Source organism: Talpa europaea (genome assembly GCF_964194135.1).
Source record: "Talpa europaea genome assembly, chromosome: 11".
In the NCBI taxonomy this organism is placed as follows: Eukaryota; Metazoa; Chordata; class Mammalia; order Eulipotyphla; family Talpidae; genus Talpa; species Talpa europaea.
In genome coordinates this window covers 12,790,040-12,816,278 of record NC_140078.1, presented here as the reverse complement: position 1 = coordinate 12,816,278, position 26,239 = coordinate 12,790,040, and the positions used below count along the sequence as shown (strand labels likewise).

General features: G+C 39.2%; 1 protein-coding gene across 1 annotated transcript in view; it reads right to left on the bottom strand.

Moving 5' to 3' along the window:
- The window catches only part of CHD6 (chromodomain helicase DNA binding protein 6), a gene marked incomplete at both ends in the record, with an annotated part of 124,323 nt that overhangs the window by 51,723 nt on the left and 46,361 nt on the right, over positions 1–26,239 (bottom strand). The window contains 7 exons of the mRNA XM_084247649.1: positions 6,088–6,283; positions 14,956–15,166; positions 16,424–16,679; positions 19,582–19,725; positions 20,352–20,528; positions 22,720–22,963; positions 24,163–24,284. Of these exons, the coding sequence (XP_084103775.1) occupies positions 6,088–6,283; positions 14,956–15,166; positions 16,424–16,679; positions 19,582–19,725; positions 20,352–20,528; positions 22,720–22,963; positions 24,163–24,284 (1,350 nt within the window). The remainder of the gene's footprint in view (positions 1–6,087; positions 6,284–14,955; positions 15,167–16,423; positions 16,680–19,581; positions 19,726–20,351; positions 20,529–22,719; positions 22,964–24,162; positions 24,285–26,239) is intronic.

Below are 26,239 nucleotides of genomic sequence, written 5' to 3'. Positions count from 1 at the left end.
ATGAATGCTGTCACATTTAAGAGATTCATCACTTTACAGTCAACTCGCAAACAGATCTTACACACACATTAAGATAAAGAAAAAAACATTCAGAATGAATGTTCTATGAGGCTGTCCGCAGCCTCTGCAGTGCAGGTTTGATTCCCCACCGGCCAGGGAGATTCCCACATGGTGCAGCAAGAGAGATGCAGCCCAAACAAGCTGCATCAGCAAAGGTACAAATACAGAACCCTCCTGAGCAGACCACAAGCAGGGGGCAGTGGTGCTACTACCCCCAACCAGTACACAGCACAAGAGTGCTAATGCTCTTCCTAGCACAAAGTATTAAGCAGTACTGACTCCTCATGTGGCTCTTATACTACTTTCCTAAATCACTACTTTATTACATTTTAAAAATATATTTTAATTCTTTAAAATACTACTTGTTCCTCAATGAAATACGCATAATCAGAGAAGTTAAAAAAAAAAACAACCTATAGTCCCACCAGAACTCAATGATGTTTAGCACACTGATAGGTTCCCCAGTCCATTTTGTATGCACAAGTGTTTTATTTCAACTCAGCAATTTAACATTTCTCCTGGCACTCTAAAAGTCTGTATCTTAGCTGCCTACTCATGCAGAAGAGGAATCGGACACTATCTATGGAGCTGCTCTCCCTCAATGATGTCTTCCACAGGCTTATGTTTGGAATCCGAAATTTCCGGCCAGGTTTATTCCTTGGGGTAAGGTTTCGTTCCCTCTTAAAATGTAAATATCACTGGGCCTCCCCTGCAGCGCAGCGGGTTGAGCGCTGCCCTATGAGGCTGTCCGCTGCTGCAGCTCAGGTTTGATTCCCCGCCGGCCAGGGAGATTCCCACATGGTGCAGCAGACCTTTCCTGTCTCGCCCACTGCTCCCCTCAGCAGTGTGTTTCAGTCAGTCTGCCTGTTCTGCTCCCTGCTCTGTCTCTGGTGGATCCTCTCACCCTCCCGTGCCTCTGACCTGTACCCCAGTTCTTGTATAAATATATCTTTAAAAAAAAAGTAAATGTCACTTAAGAATTGGCACAGGTATCTGCCCCCCTTACAACTCTATTTCTGCTATTATTCAGATGATCATCCCAAACCAAAGCCTTAAATACATCTGTTTTCCCATAGTGTGGCCTAGTGTCTGGGGCTCAATATATCTGCCAGTCAGTCAAGACCAGGCTGACAACAGGCAGGAGAGAGGAGCTGATAGGAGGGAAAAGGGTGTTTTGTGGTAGCAGAAAAAAGGAACAGGGAGTGAAAAAGAGAGGCTGTTGAAGAGAGACAAGAGAGTACTCAAAAGAAATTCACTCACTTTATGTGGTTGTAAGTACCTGTCCCATCTATTTCAGTTGTGCTGCCAATGCTCATCTGGAACACTCTTCCTTTTGATCTCATAATTTAAGATTCTTCCTCTCATGCACATCTCCGTCCAAATGTGGTCGTCTTAAAAAAGCTTTCCTACACCACTCTCTAAATCAGGGCACCCACCCCTCAGCATTCTTAGCCTCTTTTATTTCTTTGTAGTAAGTACTGCTATCTATATCTTATTTTTCTTTGTTTACTGTCTGCCCACCCACAAAAACAAAAGCTTTCTGACAGCATAAGCTTATCAGTCTCAGTAGTAAATAAAAGTGCCTTCAGAAGAGTCTAGTCCTCCAAGCTCCAGGCACATATTGTCAACAAACAGGTGATACCTGCAATCTGGTGGCAGTAAAGGAAATAAATAAATAAATAAATAAGTAAATAAAGGGGCAGTCTCCTTTCTCAGAGCAATGTGTCAGGCCCCTATGATCTTGCTTCCAGGGATCCTGGAAGGGGCTCTGGCTGGATTCCTTCCTCCATTACAAAATTCTCTGGACAGGCAGCAGCTGCATAACCCTGGGGCTTTGCCCTCTGCCACTACACCTGTTCCCACACTCTCTGAATTCTCCCTTCAGGAATCTTACTGGCAGAAAGGATACAGTACTATAAGGCCCCACCACTGCTACCCTGAGCCCTGTTCAACCCCAAGGAGCTCTTGCCTTAAAGAACAAAGTCTCCCTCGAGAAGAATGGAGGTGTCATGGAGACATGCAAAAGTGCAGTGTGTGCAGCCTCTGTGAGGTGAGGTGTGGTGCCTGGCTACTCCCAACAGGCCTGTCTCTGCCCTCAGAGCTTGTAGCTGGTTTCCTCAAATGAAAAGAAACCAGTTTTTCACTGTTCTTCTTCCCTCTCAGGCTATTGTGCCATTTCTTAACCTTGAGTATTGCTGGGAATCTAAGGCAAAAGCTGCTGCAGCTGACAAACCAAGACTGGATCACAGCTGTGTCTCCTGGATGAAGGTGCATAAAGGTGAATTTACACTCTCGCTTTTTTACACACACTGATGCTGACACATATAGTCAAGATTTGAGAGCAGATGTACATTTACCTGATACTGCTAGATGAGATTTGTTAAAGGGACATAAAAACTGATTTACCCAGAAAACCCAGGAAAAACGCTAATATTGAGGTATTTCTCATGGAAAGGGGGAGAAGGATTTGGGAAGGGAATGGTGCTGCTAGGTCTACCTACATCAGTCAGAAACAGTGTCCTGGCGCTGCTACAACCGCATGCTGTCCTGACTGGGGATAATGACAGACTGCAGCTGTTTGAGACTAGTGAACAGCACCATTTTCTGTAACCTGAACTTGGACATCTGGAGCTAAGCTAAAATCCCATTAGCAGAGAGGATGAGACTCTGTTCATATTGGGATTTTCTTTTCCATGGCCCTGATATTTCTATCAGAAGTATGTACCTCAATTTACCCTCAGGATAAATGTTCTATGTCTAAGCCCATCTTCCAAAGGAAATACAATCATCTTTTCTGAGATAGGGATTGCAGTTCTTCAGTGAGCTTAAATAATTATAGGTGACTGAAAGCTTTTACACATCCATGAAAAATATTAGAGTTTGTGTGTGTGAATGGAGTGTGTCTAAGTTACATAACCACCTAGCAGGAACAGTCCAGTGAATGGTCTGGTTAAGGTTTCTGCTTGGTTGGGGTTAAGAATGCATTTCACTGATTTTCACAGCTGATTCAGCTGTAGCCCTGTGAACCACATGATAATCTCAGGGTTGCAGTCTCCAGATCCTTTCCTCCACATCACATTTATAGCACATGGGCTCAAGAGCAAAGACAGGGTGTGCTGAGTGTGCATATCCTGTGGGTAGTCTCCAGTCCTCCTGCTCTACACTCCCATGCCAACCAAGCACAGAACCTTGCTCCATCTCTGTGTATACTGCAGAACTTGGACTTTCCTTACTCTTGTCATACCTGTCTTCACAGTACATCCCAATGATATCCCTCCCCAATAACCACTGATCTTCTTCCCTGCCCTAAGATGATTCTTCTCTTCCAATTCCCTCATTTCTACCCAATCTGGTCTGATATTTCAAAAGTAAAGGATAGCTTAACATATGAAACGTTAAAAATAACCCAAGAAGCAGAGACCAATGGATCCAGAACAGTGAAGCAGTCACCAGTCTAAAAGATGGCAAGGGTCTTCCCGGCGGCACAGTGGGTTGAGCGCAGCGCTGTGAAGCTACCCGCAGCCTCTGCTGCGTGGATTCAATTCCTGGCCGGCCGGGGAGATACCCACATGGTGGGGCAGACCTTTCCTGCCTCGCCCGCTGCTCCCCTCAGCAGTACTTTTGGGCCGTCTGCCCGTTCTGCTCCCCAATCTGTCTCTGGTGAATCCTCTCACCCTCCCATGCCTCTGGCTGTACCCCAGCTCTTGTAAAAAAAACATAAATCTTTAAAAAAAAAATAAAAGATGGCAAACTAGGGAATTCCAACTTTAACTTGGATTAGGGGCTGTCATCATAAGATGGATGGTCTCATTCATTTACCTTCCGCTACATTCTGGGTACAAGAAGAGCACCCATAGTGCTGGTAGTTGTTTCTTCAATCAGGTTGAACATTAGAGGAAGTCCACAAATGGTATCGGCACACTAAAATACTTTACACTATACTATTTCAGTTTTCTTTATTCATTTCTTGCTGGTTCTTCAGCAGTAGATATTAAAAAGCAGCTATTCTTAAACTCCCTTTTCCCCAAACCCTAATCCAGAATGGCCCACCCATTCCTTCTGGTTGCTACACATATAAATCAAATATAAATGATATCACCCTCTCCACCAGGTCTCAATATTCACATTCTTGCTCTTTCCATTCTTGGCACTGTGCCTATTCAATCAGTAGTGTCCAGATTTCACCTAAGTGAAGCCAATATTCCAAAAGCTTTGTCTCTGGCCATACCCTGCCTCCAAATGCCAGCCTTATGCTTCCAATTTCCCTCCTGGAAATTCCTTCAGGCTTGTTCAGCTAACCTAGCCTCAACTCAGCCACCCAGTTTTGGTTTCTTGTATCATCATTCTCCCAGGTACCAAGCCTCACAGTTGGGTGAGTACTGAAAAGGAGTACAGAATTTTACAGTTGCCAAAAATTTAAGAAATCATCTGTCTTGCAGTGGGCAAGCTTCTATAACAGGAAATATCTTAGATGTGGCCTATGAAGTCTCTGGTGTGGTATTCACTCTATCACCATAAAGTGACAGCAAGCAGAGAGAACTGGAATACAAATTTGATTGTACTCAAAAAAAAAAAAAAAAAAAAAAAAAAACCACTTTAGAATACAAGTGGCTAATCTACGGGTAGTACTTTCCCATTCCTTCGTCTCTATCTCTATCCTAATTAGGTTCTTGCTAGCAACCTGATCAACTGCAGTTTTGATTATTTTAATGTTGAGGATGTTACGCACGCCTTTAAAAATTGGCTACTCATTGTATCTAGCAACTCTTCTTTGGCCCAAATATCCTTTCACGAGTAGAAAGACCCGACAGGTGAGCTAGTCATATCCACAGGTTTTTCTCTGAAAGAATTATAGATGATTGAAAGCTTTCACTCATTTACAAAATATTTGAATATTGTGCCCCACTATTTGTCATGATATTTTTTACTCTGGGTTTTAGCCATGGTTACCAATATAATAATCTAAAGCACTGGCTTTTCAACTAACACACTAATAGGAAGAGTTAAATAAAACTTCACTTAGAAACTTATGAAAAAGACAAAGCAGAATGGCTTTGTGAGAAGTGGCAAGTGCAGAGGAAACCCCAATGGCCGTCAGTGTAGCTTGTTTTCCCAGGAGTATTCCCTAGGTTACCTCTTCAGCTTGTGAAATAGCTGGCCCAAATTTCTTTTATCAATTATCTGTATCATGAAAAAAGACTTTGAGCCACCCACTACCCTCCCGCCATACTCTCCAAGTATTAGCAAATATCCCACGATAGATGTTCATTGTTATTAATGATGGATGTAAAACCTATATTCACAATTGCTGTCTTGCAACTTACAATCTTTTTGACCGACTTACTGTCCAATCTGGCTATACTGTCATTATTTTTACTTTGAAACAAGGCTGATGAAGACCTCTGAAGTAGGAGAAGTGTTAGCTCTGCTATTTTTCTTGTTTTATGATTGCTTTTTTAGATGTATTAACTCCCACTCTGGCAATGATTTTTAAAGCCACCTGTTAGTTTGTTTAAAACTAGTAAATATCATCTGAGAATTCACAGAATTAGACACAAATAAACTCTAATATGCACTAAATGAACTAATATGGGTGACTTCCAGGCATGCAACTTTCCCACCCCTTTGGGACACATCATTTATGGCACTTGACATATGGTATCTAACATACACACCAAGTGAAAATGACAGAATCAATCTATGCATCAAGAATTAGAAAATTAGTCAAGCTTAGTATCTTTCTTTATATCTGATAAGAATAATGGTAGTTTTATTTTCTATTTGGATGTTACCACTATAAAATACCATTTGATTTAAAATAAAAGTAAAGACCCACTCTCCAACTAGTGGGAAGGGGTAATACCCACTTTTCATTCAGTTGTGTTCCCTCACTGAGGCCCTAAGTCGGTAACGTGGCCGACACCGTAGCAAGCAGCACGGTAGACACTCTAAAGCCAAGGCAGACCCTGTCATGATGCTCTTGATTCAGGGGCAGCTAAGGCAAACAGCAATCATCCTAATGGTTACCTGCAAGTCATTTTGTGGGTTCCAGTCTGAATCAAATATGATGCAGGTATCAGCAGCTGTGAGATTGATCCCCAGGCCTCCCGCTCTGGTGCACAGAAGAAAGACAAAGCGGTCTGAGTCTGGCTTACAGAACCGGTCGATGGCTGCCTGGCGCAGGTTTCCCCGTACTCGCCCATCAATTCGCTCATAGGTGTATCTGAGGGGACCCAAACGAACGAAAGCCCAGGCGTTAATCATGACTTCAAAGGAGAACAGCACACAACAAAGGAAGCTGTTGACCGACAGCCTTAAATTCCTTACTTCTAAATTTTGACCAAATGTCAGCAGTCTAGCATGAGTCCACCCCTCCACATATGTAGCAGGGCAGACACCTAAAACTGCATTGTGAAATGTCCCCCTTTCAGAACAAGCAAAAACCAAGCTAAACCAATACACCAGCCACAAACTAACTAGAAGAAATGTAAATGTGAAGTATCAATCCCCACGGCCCAAGCAAGTTATTCTCAGGTATTTCCCAGTTTTCACTTGCACTGAGTCTAATGATAAGACCAGGAGACAAACAGAAGCCTCAACCATTTCCTTTCAGTAATGCTCATAACAAGAAATCAGAGTTCAAAGCAGTCTTTAGTTGCTTCTGGGTAAGCTGAATGTGAGAAGATTATACTGACAGGCAGTTCTTTTATCTGGGCTAGTCATTTCTATCCTAACAGTTCCTCAAAGCTTTAGAAGCACAGCAAACCTCCAAGTTTATGGCTGAAATCAAGATCTTCTGGGTAGTATTCTGCCAAGCAAGTAGGGAGGGATAAATCACAGGAAAGGTTTTTGAGCCATGTTAGGGAAACTGAAGAATTTTGAGAGGAAAACAAAATCAGGAAGTAAAGCTGAATATCATGAAAAGGCACATATCATTGTGGAAAGTTAAGAAACAAGCTAATGAAAGTTAAGGTAAAAGGAAAGAGAGTAAGAAATAAAATTGCTATAGGAACACAATATATGTTCCTCCAAATAGAAAAAAACAGGTACCTTCTGTTTTTCACAGATAGAGAACATGGAATTAACACAAAATTAAAATGTAGTAGCAATCGATGACAGCTAAGAGCCTTATTTTTTTCTTATTCACCCCTTGACAACAAACAAATTAATAAGAGAACTATTAGCCAGGGCCCAATTTTGACCAATAAGCAAGAACAGGTAGGTATAGTATAAGTTATTGAAAAGGATCTAACCCAATAATAACCAAGAACACAAATCCTGGCAAAAATCATACTGGTAGCCCCAAATTTGAGGAATCAGATCTTTAAAATTTCAGATAACACACTGGAAAGAGAGTAAAGACAGATACTCTAATGGCAGGTGACTGTGTGGGAACAGCTCTAGAAAACGAAATTTGGTCATATATTCCCAACTACCTTAAGGAAAAGGAAAAGCCACGTAAAGAAACCAGACTACCCAGGAGACATAAGGGACACACGTGAAGCAATACTGGCATGGATGATTTATTTCTCTTTTAAAAACTGTAATAAACTTAAGAATAGTGGGACTACATTAGTAAGTAAAATAGGTGGAAGAGGACTGTCATGATGGCAGACTAAAAAGATCTTGTGCTATTAAAATAAAAGATAGACTGTATGTTAGAATTCTATCAAAACACACACAATTAGATATATTTATTATTACTAATAACAACCACAGCAATAATATCAGAGCAAGCTCTTAAGTGTTAAGTTCATAGTGCCAGGGTACTATGTTTATAACTTGCATGAATCTTCACACTTACTTCTCTATCATCCCCATTTTATATTTGAGGAAACTTCCAAAACACACCAAAAAAACCCCACACAAGCAAATTAACTTGCTTTGCAACCCAGAAGTTAAACGACCTGAACTCAGACCCATTTGACTCAGAGGCCACACTCTTAACCAGTTAGTTGTATGGTCTTCATATTGTACTTTCCATTAAAATGCAAGAGGACATAAAGATTTCCCTAAAAACTTAAAAAGAGAAAATTTAAGATAAATAAGAGACACTGGGAAACTTTGGAAACTTGTAACTCAATAGGTGATGGCAGAAACTACAAGGATCGGTGATTTTGCTAAACCAATGAACCGGGGAATCTGCACTGGGTTGCTCCCAGAAGTCTGACTATGCATGAGATACAGTGGAGGAAGCATATGATTTGGAGTAAGGAGGCAGAACTGAGATTCCATTAAACAAATGCTGCCACCTCCTCTACCACCACACATGTGAATGATTAATGCTGCAGGCACAGAGGACTCAGTGTTCTTTGGTAAGAGACCCCTAACCATCAGCAAGGAGCTGTATGCCACGGATCTGAGTGAGGCTGATCTTGCCCTGGCCTCGAGGAAGAGAAACCAGTAAACAATGGTGATATAGGTTAGCTATCCCCTAGGGGAAAAATTCCCATAAAATTAGATCGTGTTTTGCCAGCTATGGTTTAACATGTTTTAGAAACTATGCAGGATGACTGGAACATTAATTCTCATTTCTATCATTTAGTTCAGCCAAGGGAGGACTCTTGAAGAACACAAAGCTAAAATAAAAATCTAACTATTTGAGTTATTTTAAATTGTTCCTTGCACAGGGGAGGGAGGAGCAAAAGGAACTACAGTGATGGTTCACAAGTGATGTATTGGTGGGAGATTTATGGGGACTACACTTGAGGAGAGAATTTAAATATTATACAAAAATGAACAACCAAGTAAGGAAGTTAAAAAGTTCAATAAAAAAATAGTTCCTTGCCACCCTCCATTTCCCAACTTCTGAGCCAGATCTCTTGGCTGTGCCATGACCTCTGTGTGAAAGGATACCATGAAATTCAATGGGAACAAAATCAAACTGATACCAGGAGAGGCAACAAGCCTCAAGTACAGAAAACACCTTATGGGCTAGTAAATTTGAAGAAATCAGACATCATAAATTTTAACATACCGGCCATCGGTTCGTCAATTAACCCTGTGCATCAACTATATTTTGAACAAAATTCATAGGAGTTGATGAAGTTCATCAAACTGTAATCCTGATCACTGTCAAATATCAACAAGAAGCTGGTGGCACTCTGGAAAGCCTCATTGCTCTTGGGGGTGGTTAGGCAGGGAGAGGTGGAGTGAAACACTTTGGTCATGAGAGAAAATTTTGACCTCAAAAGGCCTGAAGGGAAATAAAATAACTTTTTCATCTCCCAGCAATATACAGCTGGAAAACATAAAAAATGGGGGGGAAATCCCATTCACAATGGCCATAAAAATCAGTGAAAGAAGAAAAACATGTAAAACACTAAAGAGCAAACCAATAAGAAATATATAGGACTTAGCAACATGATACTAGGGGCCACGTTGTTTTGTTCACTGTGTCCCTAACACGTATAGAAGTTCTAGCACAAAGTACATACTTTATAAATATTTATCAAATCAACGGTTTATATATAAAAGACATGAATAAGTGCAGTGAATACCAAATGTTTTAAATTTGCAAATATTATCAATCCTGCCCTACTTAATGAGTAAAAGTCAATCAAAATTCAAACAGATGGATATATATACACATAAGTAAATACAGACATGTAAACATATACATATACATATAAATTTTTTAGGTAGTGAGGGACTCAAATAGTCAGGGGTAGTTCATCAACAACAACATATGAGCAAGAACAGAAGTACTGATCAAAAGAAAGGGTAGAACACACCCAACATATATAGCATATCTATACTTAATGGACAGTTTTCTATGAATGGGGAAAATCAACTATTTAATAAATAGAAAATTAGACGTATGTGAAAATAATTTAAAATAGAATCCAATTAAGCCATTTATCGAAATTATATGACTGAAGACTGAAATGTTAAAAAAAAAAACCAAAGAAATCCAGTTAAAGACTATGAATTAATATACATGTTTAGTTCTTTAATCTCCACAACCTCTAGTAAAATAGTAAAATAATTTTTTAAAAGGCATGGTTAATTCCTTCCCCCCAAATAAACAGAAGAAAGCAGGTGAGAAATAATTGAATTCAATTCTGCAGAATATTTAAAGGAAGCAGGCACCGGTGGCACCAGTACTCTAGAAAGGAAGACTGTACAGTCTAAATAAAGGAACTGGTGGAATATCTGTTCAAATATCAGGGAGCTTATAGATCACCCATGCCAGCTTTGAGGTGAAGATACCTATCACAATTAAAGGTAGAGTTTCTATACTAACAAAAGGGAAGAGGGACAGAGACATTGAGCCCTCCCTACCACTCCTTACATCTTCCTCACAATCAACTCTTATTACAATCAAGTTCCCATCTTGGCAGGAGAAAGGAAAAGAGACACTCCCAAAATACTGACACTTGAGGTTCCCCAATGAAATGGCCCAGTTAGATGGATGGGGCCCATAGAGGTGTCAAGAAACCAGGGCCACATATGCAGAGCTTCTAATTAGCTCAGAAGAGCCCACCATCTGAAGGCCTTAAACCAGATATGGGAGGAAAGCCTCTGTTCTGAAACACAGATATCTACTTCTAGAATGGAGGGAGAGATTGAAAATATCAAACCTCTAACAAACAAAACCACAAAATCCAGACAAAATACAAAAACAACAACAACCCACCAAAATACACACATATCCCCCAAAATGAATGAGCAGGCAAACCTAGGAGGGCAAGTGAAGACTTAAGAAAAACTGGCAGACTTTAGAAAGGAATAGAAACTGTGGTTTTGGTCAGAGGGAGGCTGTGATCTAAGTGGCAAAAGTGTAGGGCAGCTCCAAATATGATAAAAAGCCACTGTCTTTCTTATCAGAGGCACCAAGGGAAGGAGTCACAGGAAATCAGGACTGACAGAGGGTGAGGGGAGTTCATGAGGAACCCCAAACTCTACCTAAGTCTATCACTGAGAGACCTTCTTGTACCTTCTTCTTGTACCTTCTTGGAGCAGACTGAAAGAAATTAGAGCTGGGACTGGAGCGATTACCTATATCAACAGAATTTGCATTTTCACTCTCACTGTAATATTAAGAAACAGAAAGCAATGTGGCACATTCTCAAGGGGAAAAAGTCATCAAACGATGCCAAGCTGAAGCTGTTATAATCACCAGACAAGAACTTTAAAACAGCTTTTATAATTATGCTCAATGAGATAATGTACATAATGAATGAAGAGAAAGGAAATCACAATAGAAAAACAAAACCTCAAATGAAAAATCAAAAGCATATCTTAAAACTAAAATGTAATCTCTAAAATAAAACAGTAGGTGGACTTTGTGAGCATAATGGAAATGACTGAAGACGGCACTTGAAGACAGATCTAAACAGAACAGAGGAAAAAAAGGATTGGGGGGCGGTGAAGTACAGAGCCTATGGATCTATGGGACACTATTAAAAAGGAAAACACACAGGTAATTGGATTCCCACAAAGAGAAAGGAGAATTGAGTTAAAAAGAAAAGAATTTGTCCAAAAGAGCCCCAGATTTGATGAAAGACATACATTTACAAATTCAAGATGGTCAATTAACTCCATATAGGAGTAATTAATCAAACTGCTAAAAATCAAAAATTAAAAGAGAATCTTAGTGGTAGAGTAAAATAACACATCACATATAGGGAACAATGATGCATAAATGAAGAACTTCTCATCAAAAACCGTGGGGCCAGAACACAGTGAAACAACCCTTCAAAGTTCTGGAAGAAAAAAAACAAAGCCAACCAACAATTCTAATATGAAAGACAAGAAATAGAAACAGACAAAAATCTGTGGCAAATGATTTTTAACCCTGAATCTCAAACCCAGCCAAATGATTACTCAAGAGTGAGAGTAAATTAAAAACATTTCAGACATGTATCAAAATTTACTTATAATGTACCTCTTCTCAGTAGATCCCAGGAGAGGTACAAGGGATCCACTAACAAGGAGACTTAATCCAGAAGACTGGAAAGAAAACTTGTCAGAGTGATGGAAGAAGGGAGATGCCGTATGACAACTGTGAACTAGGCAGGAAGAGCAAAGGGGTAGAAAGGAAGAGATGAGAAGAACTAAGAGAAATGGCTCTGAGAAGATGAAACTTACGTGTTTGACATAACAAAAGCAGAGTTAGACAATAAGGGTAAATTGTGGAGCTGAATTATAACAAGTATGCAGAAAAAGAAGCAATCCAATCAAAAGATCATTTTTACTACAGGGGGAAAAAATCATGCAAGAAAGAAGCTGTAAACTACATACTACATGGCTGACTTGTAATTCAGAATTTACATAAGTTATAATAAACACTGAATATTAATCTAACCAAATTTACATGGCATATTGGATGATGGGAGGATAGGAAGTTGCTTATGAGGGGCAGTGAGAGAAGAGACTCAGCTTCCTTATGAGAACATATAACAATCTCCAAAAAAATCAAGAAATTATGACCGTTAACATTATTTAGAGATAGAGCCATAAATACCAAGAGAAACTGCACTAAAAGTTTAAATTAACTGTTTTGGGGCATAGGAGAATTGCACTGGGGGGAGGGATGGATTAAGGAATGCAAATTTTCATAAAGCTAATAGAATAATTTCACTCTTTAAATTATGAGCATGTCTAACTGATGAAATAAAAACTAAAGTAAAAAAGAGAAAAGTAATAATGATAAGGGCAGAAGAACCTTGCCAAAGGTAGATGAGATGAAGAAATCATAAAAGAATGACAAGAAATTACTTAAGTTCATAAGAATCCATAGTTACGAATAGGGGAAGTCTTCCTAAGCATATTAATTTAAACTTAAATTCAAACAAAATTAAGCATTTAAGTTTATTTAAAATTGTTTTAAGACCAAGTATCTGATTGCTAAAAATTTAGAATTTCTAAAAATAGAATTAACGAACAAAAACCCATACTCACAAACAACATTAAAAGTCAAAAACAATGGGGAAGTAATTGCACTATGTTCTTATGTAAATGAGTCTTAAAAATTAATAATCAAAGGGCAAAAGAGCAATAGAAAATGGAGAAAGAATATGAATGAACACTCCACAAAAACCAAAATACAGTTAATACATATGACAAAATACTCATTTATAATCAGAAATACAATTAAAAGAAGGGCCCATAATTTTGGCTTATTGACTTAGCAAAGATTAAGGAGCAAAAACAGTATTGATCAGATTATGTGAGTAAAAGCATTACCATACACTGTTATAAAGGCATGTTAAGTAAAACCACCTTTCTAGACTGTTTCTGAAAATATGTATAGGGTACTTTTAAAAAATGTATATCAGAATTTAACCTAAGGAAATAACTGGAAGCATTCTCAATCAAAATAAAAGGATATCCATAGCATTCCTTGAAATGCTGAAAAAGACAGATTATCATGCAGATGACCAAAAATGTTATAGAAAATAACAAAAGAAAAAAGTTTCACAATGTAGTGAACAAAAATGCTGAGTTACAAAGTAGAATGTACAATATGACCCCAATTTAAACAAATGAACAACAAAACTAAACATATGTGCACACAAAGAAAGAAGACTACTAAGATAAACTCCAAAGTAGAATAAGGATTCTAAGCAGGTGGTGGTGTGATGCAAGTCCATATTCTCCAGAGAAACTACAGTGCATTAAGTAACTTGAAAGCAAAATGAGCAGTAAATGATAAGAAAAAATAGCATAGAAGGTCTAAATAAAGACATCTGTAAAGTCTGTTAATTAGTTTCTCATTCTGGAGGTGTTCATTAAAAAAACTGCAAATTAGTAATGTATGTATTTTGAAGAGTAAGGTAATTTATTCATAAGCAGCAAGTGCTCTGGCAATGGGGCTCCTAATATATAGTGATTTTATAAAACATAAAGCTGCTTTATTAGTTTTGCTTTATTCAGATCTATCTATCTATCTATCTATCTATCTATCTATCTATCTATCTATCTATCTATGTCTTGAGAATTATTTACATAAAAATCTCCACTAGCAGGCTGAGAATTCTTTATTGCCTAATATGATTTAGGAGATTTATGTGACATTAAATGTCAACATATCCCATAGTTAAATTTGCTATTTCTGTTAATATTTTCAGAGTCTTCAAGGAAAAGAATATAAGACAATTGAGATGTGCTGCAATTTTACTATATGAAAATACAGATCTTGAACTTATCAGTGGGTAAGGCTAATGGTTTTTATGACCTGGAAGAGTCTTTCATCATTAAAAGTTAATTTTTAAAAATCCATTTATCATCTTCCCATCACTGATTTATCCCAATGACTAGAAATGTAAGGTACAATGTAGTATTATGTAAAGTAAAATGTATTAACAAATGTAACTCATATAGAATCCAAACAAGTATTAACCACATTAACACCTGCATGAGTAATGGAATTCAGGTGCAAGGAATTAAAGGAATATGAAGAAAATAAGGGATGCCACAGCTAGTGTACCTTAAAACCAGAAAGGTTTGCTGAGAAATAAAATATCCCCAAACTCTTTTGAATTTGACAATTTTGCTGAGTTGTCAACTTAGTTTTTTAGAAACCTTATACAGCAGTACTGTATTTCTGCTATCATTATTTAATTACACCCTGCCCTGCCCAAGAAAGTAAACACATTATTTTCTTTCCTTAACCTTCTCTAATGATATCTGAATTGTTTCTTCAAGCTAAAGAAAACATAAACAAACATTTAGCATTTCTTTTTTAAGCAAAACAAAGGCTCCACATTCACTAGATAGGTAAACATGGACGTACTTGGTCCACAAGACTTAATTCTGAATTTTAGTCAATTGTTAAAAGCTTCCTTTTCTCCATCTTTGAACGCTGTTATTAAAGCATAATTTTTGAATGGATCAAAAAGGTCTCAGAGAAAGGGAACTGCCCACATGCAGTTCTGAAACAGCTCTCACCTTCTCTGGATGAGATAATCTTCCAGGATATCGAGACAGCGCACCATCTGGGAGAAAATGAGGACTTTATGGCCACCGGCAATCAGCTTAGGGAGCAGTTTATCAATCAGTACCAACTTCCCTGCTGCCTGAATCATGGCCTGTAGCTGAAAGTCGGAGGCATCAGGGCTGTGGGTTTTTCGGAAATCTTCCAGAATTTTCTCCTCTGCCCCTGAAAAGGAATGGGACAAAACTATTCCTTGGACAAACTGTAAGGATAAAAGCCACTCTCTACTTTATAGATCCTAGGAAAAAAGAAGTAAATTCTTAGGTCTTGGACTGACATTCCAGTAAGATGGTGCTGCTTGTATATCCTGGGTCTATGTCCCCAGATGAAGGCTCTGCAAGCAGCAAACTCAGCAAGCAGAGAATACAGGTGATTTGATTTGTAAGTCCCACCAAGTAGAGAAAGGACTGAGACACCAGGTTCTAAGCTGATTCATACAATAAAGAAACCTTCACAGAAAGTTGACAAAGAAGCCCCTCTTGACATACCTCCTGAGGTCAGAGACAAATGATATGCAAATCCAAGCCACATTTTTAATTTAAAAATTCATCAAAAACTTTCACTGTACAAAAAGTTCCTGACATCTTCTCTAATTAGGACAATTAACTGCTAACTTGTCTGTAGTTTTTCTTTCATTTCGTTATGATTATTCAACTAAATAACAGTTCCCTGTGCCAAAGTGGAAAGTGTGGGCTAGACTGCCATTAAGTAAAGGACAACAAACTAATGGGTGATAGCCAACTTTTGTAGGGCAGAGTGTTGGCAGAAGTAGGGTCAAAATTTAGCTGTGTACTCACTAACTAGATTACTGTAGGGTAAGGTAAAAAGTATCAGGCTTTTCTGCCTTCCTGCCATTAGGATAGATGACGGAACCCTGTGGTCCCGAAAGCATGCCTGATGGCGCGGGCACCTGGAGTAGGGCGTGGGCATATGTAAACGGGATTCACCTGGGCTAAGACTGGGCTTTTAAGGGCGGCATCACAGGGACGCCAGCAGAAGAGAAGCAGAGAAGCATGAAGAACCACGAGAGCAGCGGAGATCACCGGGGAGCCTAGGCAGAGTGAAGACTTGCTGGGGACTGGGAGGCCTGCCAGCCTCATGGCCCTCTGGCACCCCTGCCTGCTGTGTACCTGGTAAATCCCAATAAAAACCTGAAAAGCCGCTGAGGGATCCAGGACTCCTCCTTTACCCTGTCTGCATAGAATCATAGAAAACCTGCTCAGTGCCCTGCCTGTCCTTACAATTACTTAGGCAAATTCATCAACTTCTTTAAAAATAAAACTGTTTAGTGGCCCATAAAAAAAGTGAGCATGCATACACCCAGGATTTAATGGGAACTCACTATATAAGATTACTGACAATCATCAGTTTTTGTTAGAGGACCATGCCAGGCCTGAGTGGCTCCCTGCTTCCCCCACTCACCATTGATCAGATAGGGATGGTTACAGCACTTTCTCAGCTCCATCATGGTATTGATGAGATTGGGCATGTTGTGCTGATTTGCCCCCTTGGTCAGGAAGGAAAAGTTCTTCTCCAGGATGGCACGGTAGTACTTTTTTTGGATATTGGTCAGCTCTACTTCAATGATCGTCTCTTGTTTGGGAGCAAGGTTCTTTTCCACATCATCTTTCAGCCGCCGAAGCATCATTGGTTTTAGGATAGACTGCAGTTTCTTCACCTGTTCAGGGAAATGAGACCTGTTCACCTGGACCTACCCTGATGTAATGACTACTGGGGTACTTGAACCTTCACTAGGATCTCTTGAGCATCTAGTGATAGTACTGTGGTAGTAGATTAAATGATGATCATGACTGATCCCTGATCGTGGGAAGTTTATGATAGAACAGAAAGGAAAAAAGGGATCTGGTTTTAATTCACACATAATTATGCAGAACCTATGTAGTAAAATGACAAGATATAAAAGAAAGACATGAAAGACAGTACCTATTCTTCAGGGTGAAGAAAACAAACCTCTCTTTCTAACACATACACATGCAACAATTACCTGAGGATTATTTTAAACCATGTAAGGAGGTACAAGATATATTACACAAAGGAAAAACTGAGATGTTGAAAGAACAAAATAAAAAGAAGAGGCAATCTGGGGGTGAGTGAAATGGGTGAAGGTAACCAAAAGGTACAAACTTCTAATTATTAAAAAAAAAAAAACAAAAACAAGCCCTGTATAGTATTGTGACTACAGTTAGTAATACTGTATTTGTATATTTCAAAGTTGCTAAGAGAATAAATCTTAGAAATTATCATCACTGGGGGGGAAAGTATGTGTAGTGATGGATATTAACTAGATTGTGAATACTACATATCTATCGCAAATCATTATCTTGTATATCTGAGACTAACACAAGGTTTTGTGTCAATTCGAACTCAACAACAAAAAGAATTCAAAGCAGTCTAGATATGGTTTTTTTGCACATCTTCTAAGTGACAATAGCGGCAGACATGTCTGAGGATAGCAGCAAGTAGAGAGTTAACGTCAGGTGACACCTCCCATCCCATCATGCAGATCGTCACCTCAGGGGCCCTTAAAGTGTAATCACACACTTTGCTGTGATGTGCCTGTTCTTCATTTAACAGTCCAGGCCTGGACAGCAGATTTCTATTCACTTGATGGCACCAGCAAGGTGACTTACTCCCTTTTTCAAGAAGATGATGGCAGAGAAGGGAGTCAAAGTCAAGGTCCCCAAGATAACTCTGAGCTAAATATGCTATCAATAAGATTAATACCACAGGGAAAATAAAATAAGGGGAAATGCAAGTGCAAAGGATCAAGGTTCAAGTCAAAAAAACTTTAAGTGGACAGGGTCTGCATAAATAAGCTGTGTGCTGTGCCAATGTTTTCCGAAGAAATACAAAGTGACTTACAGAGTGATTTTGAGGAGTTATGGAGCAGGTTTTAAACCATGATCAATATACTTTACTTTGGAAACAGATGCTTCCTAAAAGTTTTATGTACTGTGATTTAAAATACAGACATTTGATATATTTTTGTGGTTTTCTCTTAACCCCAATCTTTAATCTACTTATGACACCCTGATTTTACCAACCATGGAATAAGGCATCTAATTCCCCAGATGGAATAAGGAATTACAAGATAAGAACCCAAAGAGAAAAGACACAGCTTGATAACTATTAAAGACAGGGACAAATGCCAATCTGCCACATGCCGGGCTCAGCTTTTGCCCTTCACTTGGTTCATACCTTGAATCATTTAGAGTATACTATATGCCAGACACTGTGCTGGTCAATACAACAAACACAACTTTGAAGAAGATGTGGGCCTTGTCCTCAAGGAGGTCCTTGTCTAGGAAGAAGAAAAAATGCATACCACAAAATAAGTGCAACGGGAGAAGAGGATGCATTTCTAATGGTCCAAAAATGGAGAGAGGGCTGGAGCTGGTTTTTGAAGGATTGGTAAGATACTGCAAATGTAGAGAAGTGGGATTAAGTTTGATTATTCACTGCTCTAAAAGTCTGAGTTGCCACAGAAGTAGAAACAGATTGGAACCACAGAGTGTACTTTTGAAATCTGTTAGCAAAATTTCCAAGTCTTCTCAGCCCCAAATTCTCTGTCCCAACCCACTCACACTATTGCTAGATTAATTTGGCAGAACTAATCATGTCATTCTTGCAATCAAAACCTTGCATTCCTTTTCGAATACCCACCAAGTTCTTCCACCTGTCTTTCAAGATCTTCCCAAAATATAACCCTAAACCCTTCTGGTTTCATGCACAAGTCATCTTCCTGTGTCAAGCTCAACCAGATGATTCCCTACTACCCAATAAACTGCATTTTCTCCTCTATATAAAGTAGTCTCCATCTTTCTTCTCTCTTCACCTGTTGAAAACTTATGCATCTTCCAAAGTGTATCTTCAAATTGTATTTTCTCCATGAAGTCTTTCCCGATTACTGAACAGATGTCACCTTTCTCTCCTTTAAAGCCTCCAATCCTATGATTTGTTTTTGTGCATTTTAACTTGTCTGGCTTATTTCTATAATCCCTATTATAGATAGATATTATAGATATTTCTTAATATTGGTTGTTTTGAATCAGACTTGAGTAGAAAAGCTGACTTAGATATTTGAAAACTGAAGAAATTTAGTTGATTTGGACAAATCTGGCTACTACTTTAGGTGTATGACTCCCTTCTTTTCCTCACGACCTATGTTTTGCTGTACTCAAGAACATGTGTCAAATTGTGTAGGAGAAAGGATGAAGGATGTGGGAGGCAGAAGAAAGTACTATGTTTCCTGAGGCCAGAGCTGTGAGCATAATCCTTGAACTCACAGACTATGCATATGTGAGATCAGTGAAACCAAAAGGACTGATATGCTAATGTATGATATTTTGGAATTTGATTCATTTATCCTTCGGAATAGTAAGAACTGCCAATAATCAGCTTACCCTCCTCCTCCTCAATATAACCAACAAAGAAGATAACACTCATTTTACCAGGGATGTGAGAACTTACTAATTTCTTTTCCTACAGAGACTTGTTCTTTCCTAGATGGTGAAGTTAACTATCATGTTGCTTCCTCAATCCTTCAGGCCCCCATTTACCTGTTCTTCTGTTTTCAGATCTCCAAACTCTTCCAAGAAAGCAGTCTCAGAAGGAAACTGTGATGGCTCCAGAAAATTTAACAAACTGAAGAGCTCCTCCACAGAGTTCTGCAAGGGTGTCCCAGTGAGCAGCACTTTGTGTTCCTGCACAAATTAATAGTACAAGATGAACACTGTCTGAACCACTAAAACATACTTGCTTTAGTGGGCAAATGAAGCAAGGGCATTCTATGCTCAATTTGGGACAACCGTGTTTTGCTTTTATGAAAGGACAGAATGCCAGCATTTCATGGGTGCACAGTCAATACAGATCACCCTTTCTTTCACATCGCTGATCCCAGTCCCAATTTCATGTTAATTAAAGCAACCATTCATTTATTCATTCAATATTATTGAGTGCCTACCCACCACATACTGGGCACTGTGCCAAGACAGTAATGTTAAAAGACCATCATTTTTGGTACCAGATCATTCAGGGACCTGAAAACAAGCCAAACACCTGACATTTCCAGGTCACAAATTTCACTGTATTTAAGAAACCCTACCTAGGTCCCTCTGGGAATCAGTATGTGGCAAAGGTCAAATTGTTGACCCAGTTCAAAATAAAAAAAACCATTCAGTTCCTATACTATCATAGCTATATGGAGCAGAAAGAATCTAGAGCAGAGAGACTATGCACAAGTAAGCTATATGCAGAATAGTTACACAATGCTTTCCCCATAATGACTAGAAGGAATCTGTGTTTACATAAAGAGTTTGCTAATTCTCACCAAGGCCATGAGCTTTAGACCCTCCAGAAGTTTGCAGTTCCTATTCTTCAATCTGTGGGCTTCATCGATTATCACACAGCTCCAGTGAATCTTCTTCAGCTCTGGGCAGTCTGCCAGGATCATCTCAAATGTTGTTATGACTACATGGAACTTGAAGACTCCTGAAAGAGGGTTTCCCTGAGGAGGAGACAACAGAAGGCAAAGTTTTATGCCATACCTATTAAATTCTGCTAGTGGGGTACCACCAGCTGATCAAAGGAGGAGCAATGTAAATGCTATGGCCTTAGGTGAGAAGACAATAAGCACTACTCTTCCTTATTTCAGAAAGGGGAGAATATAAGAATGAAGTAGCTCCTCAGCGAAGAGAGACCTCATTACATTAACAAAACAGAAACAAGACAGTATGTGCCCTCACAACAGTAAGATGAACAGCATGGAAGGTACTGCAAGGAAGCTTTTTAATTATTAACTGTCATGGTAAGGAAAGCAGATGGGTATTGATTCACACATTGCCAGCCAGAAATTGGTCTAAACCATGAACAACTTTCAAGCCCAAGGAAACTTCCTCTTCTGCTACATTTTAGATGTGATTTCACCTTGTAACTTGGATTCTAGAAAAGGTTCAAAGTGATGATCCTGAGCCACCATGGTGAGTGCTGCTAGGAAGGACAGATAGCTGTCATCTAGCCTTTTTAGTATGGCCAACACATTTCAAGAGCAGAGCTGCATCATGTTAGAGCGCATCTTAAATTTCTTCCAAGTATCTCCTGCTGTCTAGGAAAAACCTGGGAGAACACAGGCTTTCCTCTGAATTGATTCATTCAATTTTCCACTTGCTTAATTTTATTTTATTTTATTTTATTTTTTAAAAGATTTATTTATTTATTTATTTGTTTATACAAGCACTGGATACAGTCAGAAGCGTGGGAGGGCGAGAGAATTCACCAGAGCCAGAGCGGGGAGCAGAGCAGGCAGAAGGACCGAAGTACACTGCTGAGGGGAGCAGCGGGCGGCAGGAGAGGTCTGCGCGCCATGTGGGACCCTCCTCTGGTGGCCGGGGAGCAGCCGGGGATCGAACCAGCGCCGCAGAGGCCGTGGGCAGCTTCGCAAGCCAGCGCTCAACCGCTGCGCCACCAGGGAGGCCCATCCACTTGCTTAATTTTAAACACCAGTGCCCAGGTCAACCACACAAGCATACTCAGCGAAGAGATTATATATATATATTTTTAATTTAAATTTTATTTTTATATGCCCCATACAATTACAACCCCCTTATTTTGACCCCAAGCCCTCCTTTCCCCGCCCCCCAAGCCCCCATAGAGTGTCTCTGGTTCATAGTTGTTTGTTGATTTTGATATTTTCTTTCTTATAGTTATTCTTTTTCCTGGTCCCTTATTTAAGTTTTCTAGATTCCTGCTTATGAGTGAGACCATCCAGTATTTTTCTTTTTCTTTCTGGCTTATTTCGCTGAGCATGATCCCGTCCAGCGCCATCCATGTTGCTGCAAATTGCATGTGTTTATCTTTTTTGAATGCTGAGTAATTCCATGGTGTATATGTACCACATCTTCTTGATCCAGTCATCTATTTTTGGGCATTTGGGTTGTTTCCAAAGCTTAGCTATTGTGAACAGTGCTGCTATAAACATAGGGGTGCAGGTGCTCTTTGGAATTACTGTTTCTGTGTCCTTTGGGTAAATACCTAGGAGTGGAATTGCTGGAGCATATGGAAGCTCTATGTTTTAGTAGGGCAAGAAATCTCCACACAGCTCTCCATAGTGGTTGGACCAGTTTGTACTCCCACCAACAGTGCAGGAGAGTTCCTTTTTCTCCACAACCTCGCCAGCATTTGTTGTTGCTAGTTTTTTTAATATGTGCCATTCTCACTGGTGTGAGATGGTATCTCATTGTAGTTTTGATTTGCATTTCCACGAAGAGATTATATTTAAATACTTTTTAAAAAATTCTGTTGTGCTTTTAACACAACAAAAGCCTGTTTTCTTTTTATCCTTCCCTGTCAAATCTGTTCATCTCCTCTCCAAACTTCCTGGCTGGGAACCATCCTTTGTAAACTAATTCTTCTATTTACTTTCTTCACTGAGCATTGACAAGTCAGATAAAATCTCCTACATATAAAAAACAGCTTATAAGGCAACCAAAAAGCAAGTTTTTGGTGTTCCCAAAGAGCCTCTGGTATACCTGATAGTGGAAAGTATGTATTAATTACACTTCTGTTTTTTCCTCATAAATTAAAATAAACTGAGGAACAAGAAGTGTGCCTCAATAAACAACTAAGTTACAGCCCCAGGGTATAGGGCATTAAAATTCCTGAAGACAAGAGACATCAGGGTGCCCCTGGGTTAGACTCACCTGTGCATCTCTGTACACCATTTCATACTGCTGGATCATCTGCCTGCTGATCTGGCTGCCGTGGTACACAATGGCATTCATCTCTGTCCAGGTCCGGAACTCCCGCTCCCAGTTAGTGATGGTGGAGAGAGGGGCAATGATGAGGAAAGGGCCATGGATTCCCCTGAGGAATATTTCTGAAAGGAATGTGATGGACTGGATGGTTTTCCCTAGGCCCATTTCATCAGCCAAAATACAGTTTTTTCTGCAAAAGTAAGAGATGTGATAATTCAATGTAAGAAAGAGTTTGAGATTGGCTTTAACTAAAAAAATACTTCAGAAGCACCCTTTACTTATAAGGTCATCAGTGAAAGGGAGACCTTATTGGCGTTTTCCAGAGATGTGACTGAGATGAATTTTATTGTTATTTACACCGTGCCTACTTCCAAAAAGAACTATGGCAATTTTCGAGAAAATACATTAAATAGATCCATTTAAATATAAACTGAAAAACAATAAAAATTAAATAGAGACAATGAAAAAAGAAAATGTCTCAAACCTATGCTACTTTCTGTATTTGACAAGTTTCACAGAAGCCAAGGCCAAAGTAAAAAGATGATAGGTTACATGATCTTCATTGCCTATTATTTATGTTACTAAAGAACAAACTTTTAACCCACATGATAAATTCCTTATCAGAGTAAAAAGGCTGGTTGCTTTTGGTGATCCAGAATTATAGATTTCAGAGTAAAGAGGGCTGAAGGGGTGTGGTCCGTCAGGTCTTGTTCTCACTACAGATGGGCAACCAGACCTGACAGGTTGAGTGAGTGTTGCTCTGGGTCCCACTGTGAATAAATGGCAGAGACTACACTTGAGTCCAATCCCTAAGTGTTTTCATTACAACATGCTGTCTTCAAAATTAATACTTGGAGGAGAGGGCGTACATTCTAGAATGTGAGGAATATCCATCTTTCTCAAATTCATCTAGATTCTGACAGGAAATGAAGCATGAAGAGCACAAAACTGAGCATTCAAGTACAAGTCCAGAGATTCCATGGCTCAAAAACAAGTAACAGAACAGGGTTAGAATTCAGATCCATTTCCTTTTAGAACCACTGTTAGCGAAAGACTTAGAGAAAACAGTTCTAAAGCATCTTCTGGGTTTTGGTACATCTAGATATCTAGACTGAGCCTAAGGTTTTGGTTAGACTGGCCAAAAAAAAAAAAAAAAAAAAAGAACAAGTTCAAAGGTGTCTAAACACCATTCCTTTTGTTTGTGAAACATGATGTAAAAATAAAGTCTTGTTATGACTACTGGGCCAAGATTACCACCTTCAGTAAACAACTGTGCCATACTCTCCCACCAGCTACTACTCTAAGCAGAGTATGGCAACAATTAAGCTCCAGCTATAAACATTTGGGAGAAAAAACATTCAAGAAGACCAGAGTGGTACTGGTCCCTACCTGTTATACCAGTTAAAAAGAAGCCAGTTCATCCCCTCCAGCTGGTACTCCCGGAGCTGGTTACTGTTTTTATACTCGCGAGACTTCTCAAGTTTCTGCCAGGAGTCAGAAGCAGGCCGCTCCTAGTGAAGGAAAGCAGAGAGCACAGCATACAGAGAAGGATGTTTCAGCAGTGTAACATGGACAGAGACAGGATAATAATGAAAGTGATAAACCTCAAAATACTTCCTTAAAGCTTACTTCGATCTGTGTATGATTTTCTAACTAACATGCAGACGGTGTATTTTTTTAAGATTTCACCAGATTAAATTAAAAACACCTTTATATAATTTTCAAGTAATTAATGAAGAAGAGAAAAAGGTCCACCTAAAATTTGGCATCAGATTGTTTTATTTAGATTCTTACATTTGACCCCCATTTACACTTTAATTTCTATGCAAGCCAGTATTAGGTCTTTTTTTTTTTTTTTTGGTGGGACCCTCGCCGGTGGCTGGGGAACGAACTGGTGCTCAACCGCTGCGCCACCAGGGGAGGCCCTAGGTCTTTTGGTTTCTATAGACAACTTTCCTTTTGCTATTTTTTGTGCCTGTGGTATTAGCTTAGGAAAGTGAAGTAGGTCAAATGTTTTGTTGATTAGCTTCGAGAGTCAGTACATAACACAAATCCCTGTAATAATCAAAATTGCAAATTCCTTAAATTCCCTATAAATATAATAAAATTAGTTTTATTAATTTGTTGTTCCATATGAAACATCAATTTCTAAATACAACTGATCTTTTTTTCTACTGATGTGAAATGACATATTTGTCATACACCAAATTCTAAAATATTCATAGCCACATTCTTCTTTCTTTTCTACTGAACTATCTTTAACTCTAATATAACCACACCTTTAAATTATCAGCGCTGTCTATATAATGGAAAATTACTTTTCAAATCTGTCTTGGCTATTCTATCCCATTTACTGATCTGTATTAACCTTTTTTTTAAAAGATTTATTTTATTTATGCATATAAGAACTGGGGTTAGGCCAGAGGTGCGAGGGGTGAGATGATTCACTAGAGACAGAGTGGGGAGCAGAACAGGCAGATTTACTGAAATACACTGCTGAGGGGAGCAGCGGGAGAGACAGGAGAGGTCTGCTGCGCCATGTGGGTTAGCTCCCTTGCCAGGGATTGACTCATGCTGCAGTAGCTGGTGATAGCTTGATAGTGCTGACACTAATTCCTGCACCACCAGGGAGGCCCCGGTTCTGGACAGCTTTTGAATCAATTTGTCAAGTTCTCTTAAAATCCCACTGCAATTTTAATTAATCTGGGGTAAATTTAAATATTTACATATTGAGAGACTTCCCATCCAAAAATTTGTTTTAGATTTACATTACTTGCACGTAAACTTGGTTATTTTGTTTATAGATAAAACTGAGCCCCTGAACTGATACTTTTTCTTTAAAAATAAAAATTTTTTAGCTGTTCCTGCAGTTACATATAAGAATTTTGAGAGGGCCTCCCTGGTGGCGCAAGGGGTTAAACACTGCACTATGAAGCAATCCACAGCCTCTGCAGCACAAATTCCATCCCCAGCTGGCCAGGGAGAAACCCACATGGTGAAGCAGACCTCTGCTGGCTCGCCCACTGCTCCCCTCAGCAGTGTGTTTCAGTCAGTCTGCCTGTTCTGCTCCCCACTCTGTCTCTGGTGAGTCCTCTCACCCCCTGCATCTCTGGCCTGTACCCCAGCTCTTGTATGCATAAATAAATAAATCTTTAAAAAAAAAAAAAGAATTTTGTGATTGCAACTTTTCTAAACGGTACTTTTAGCTTTACATAGTTCTATTTTGGGAGTACTGTCAATAGAATAAAGTACACCTGAAATGTGTTACTAAATAAACTAAGCCATGCAAAGTTTGCATGCAAAGTTTAATTTAATACTCCAACTGTATCACTGAAATTTGGAGAAAAATGTAATCTGTCCACTGTTTTTCAGGAAAATATCACAACTTACCTTCAAAATTACTACAGCTGTAGTCAGGCTAAGCCCTTTGAAATAGAGGACTCTGCTGAATATTATTAAGTATAGG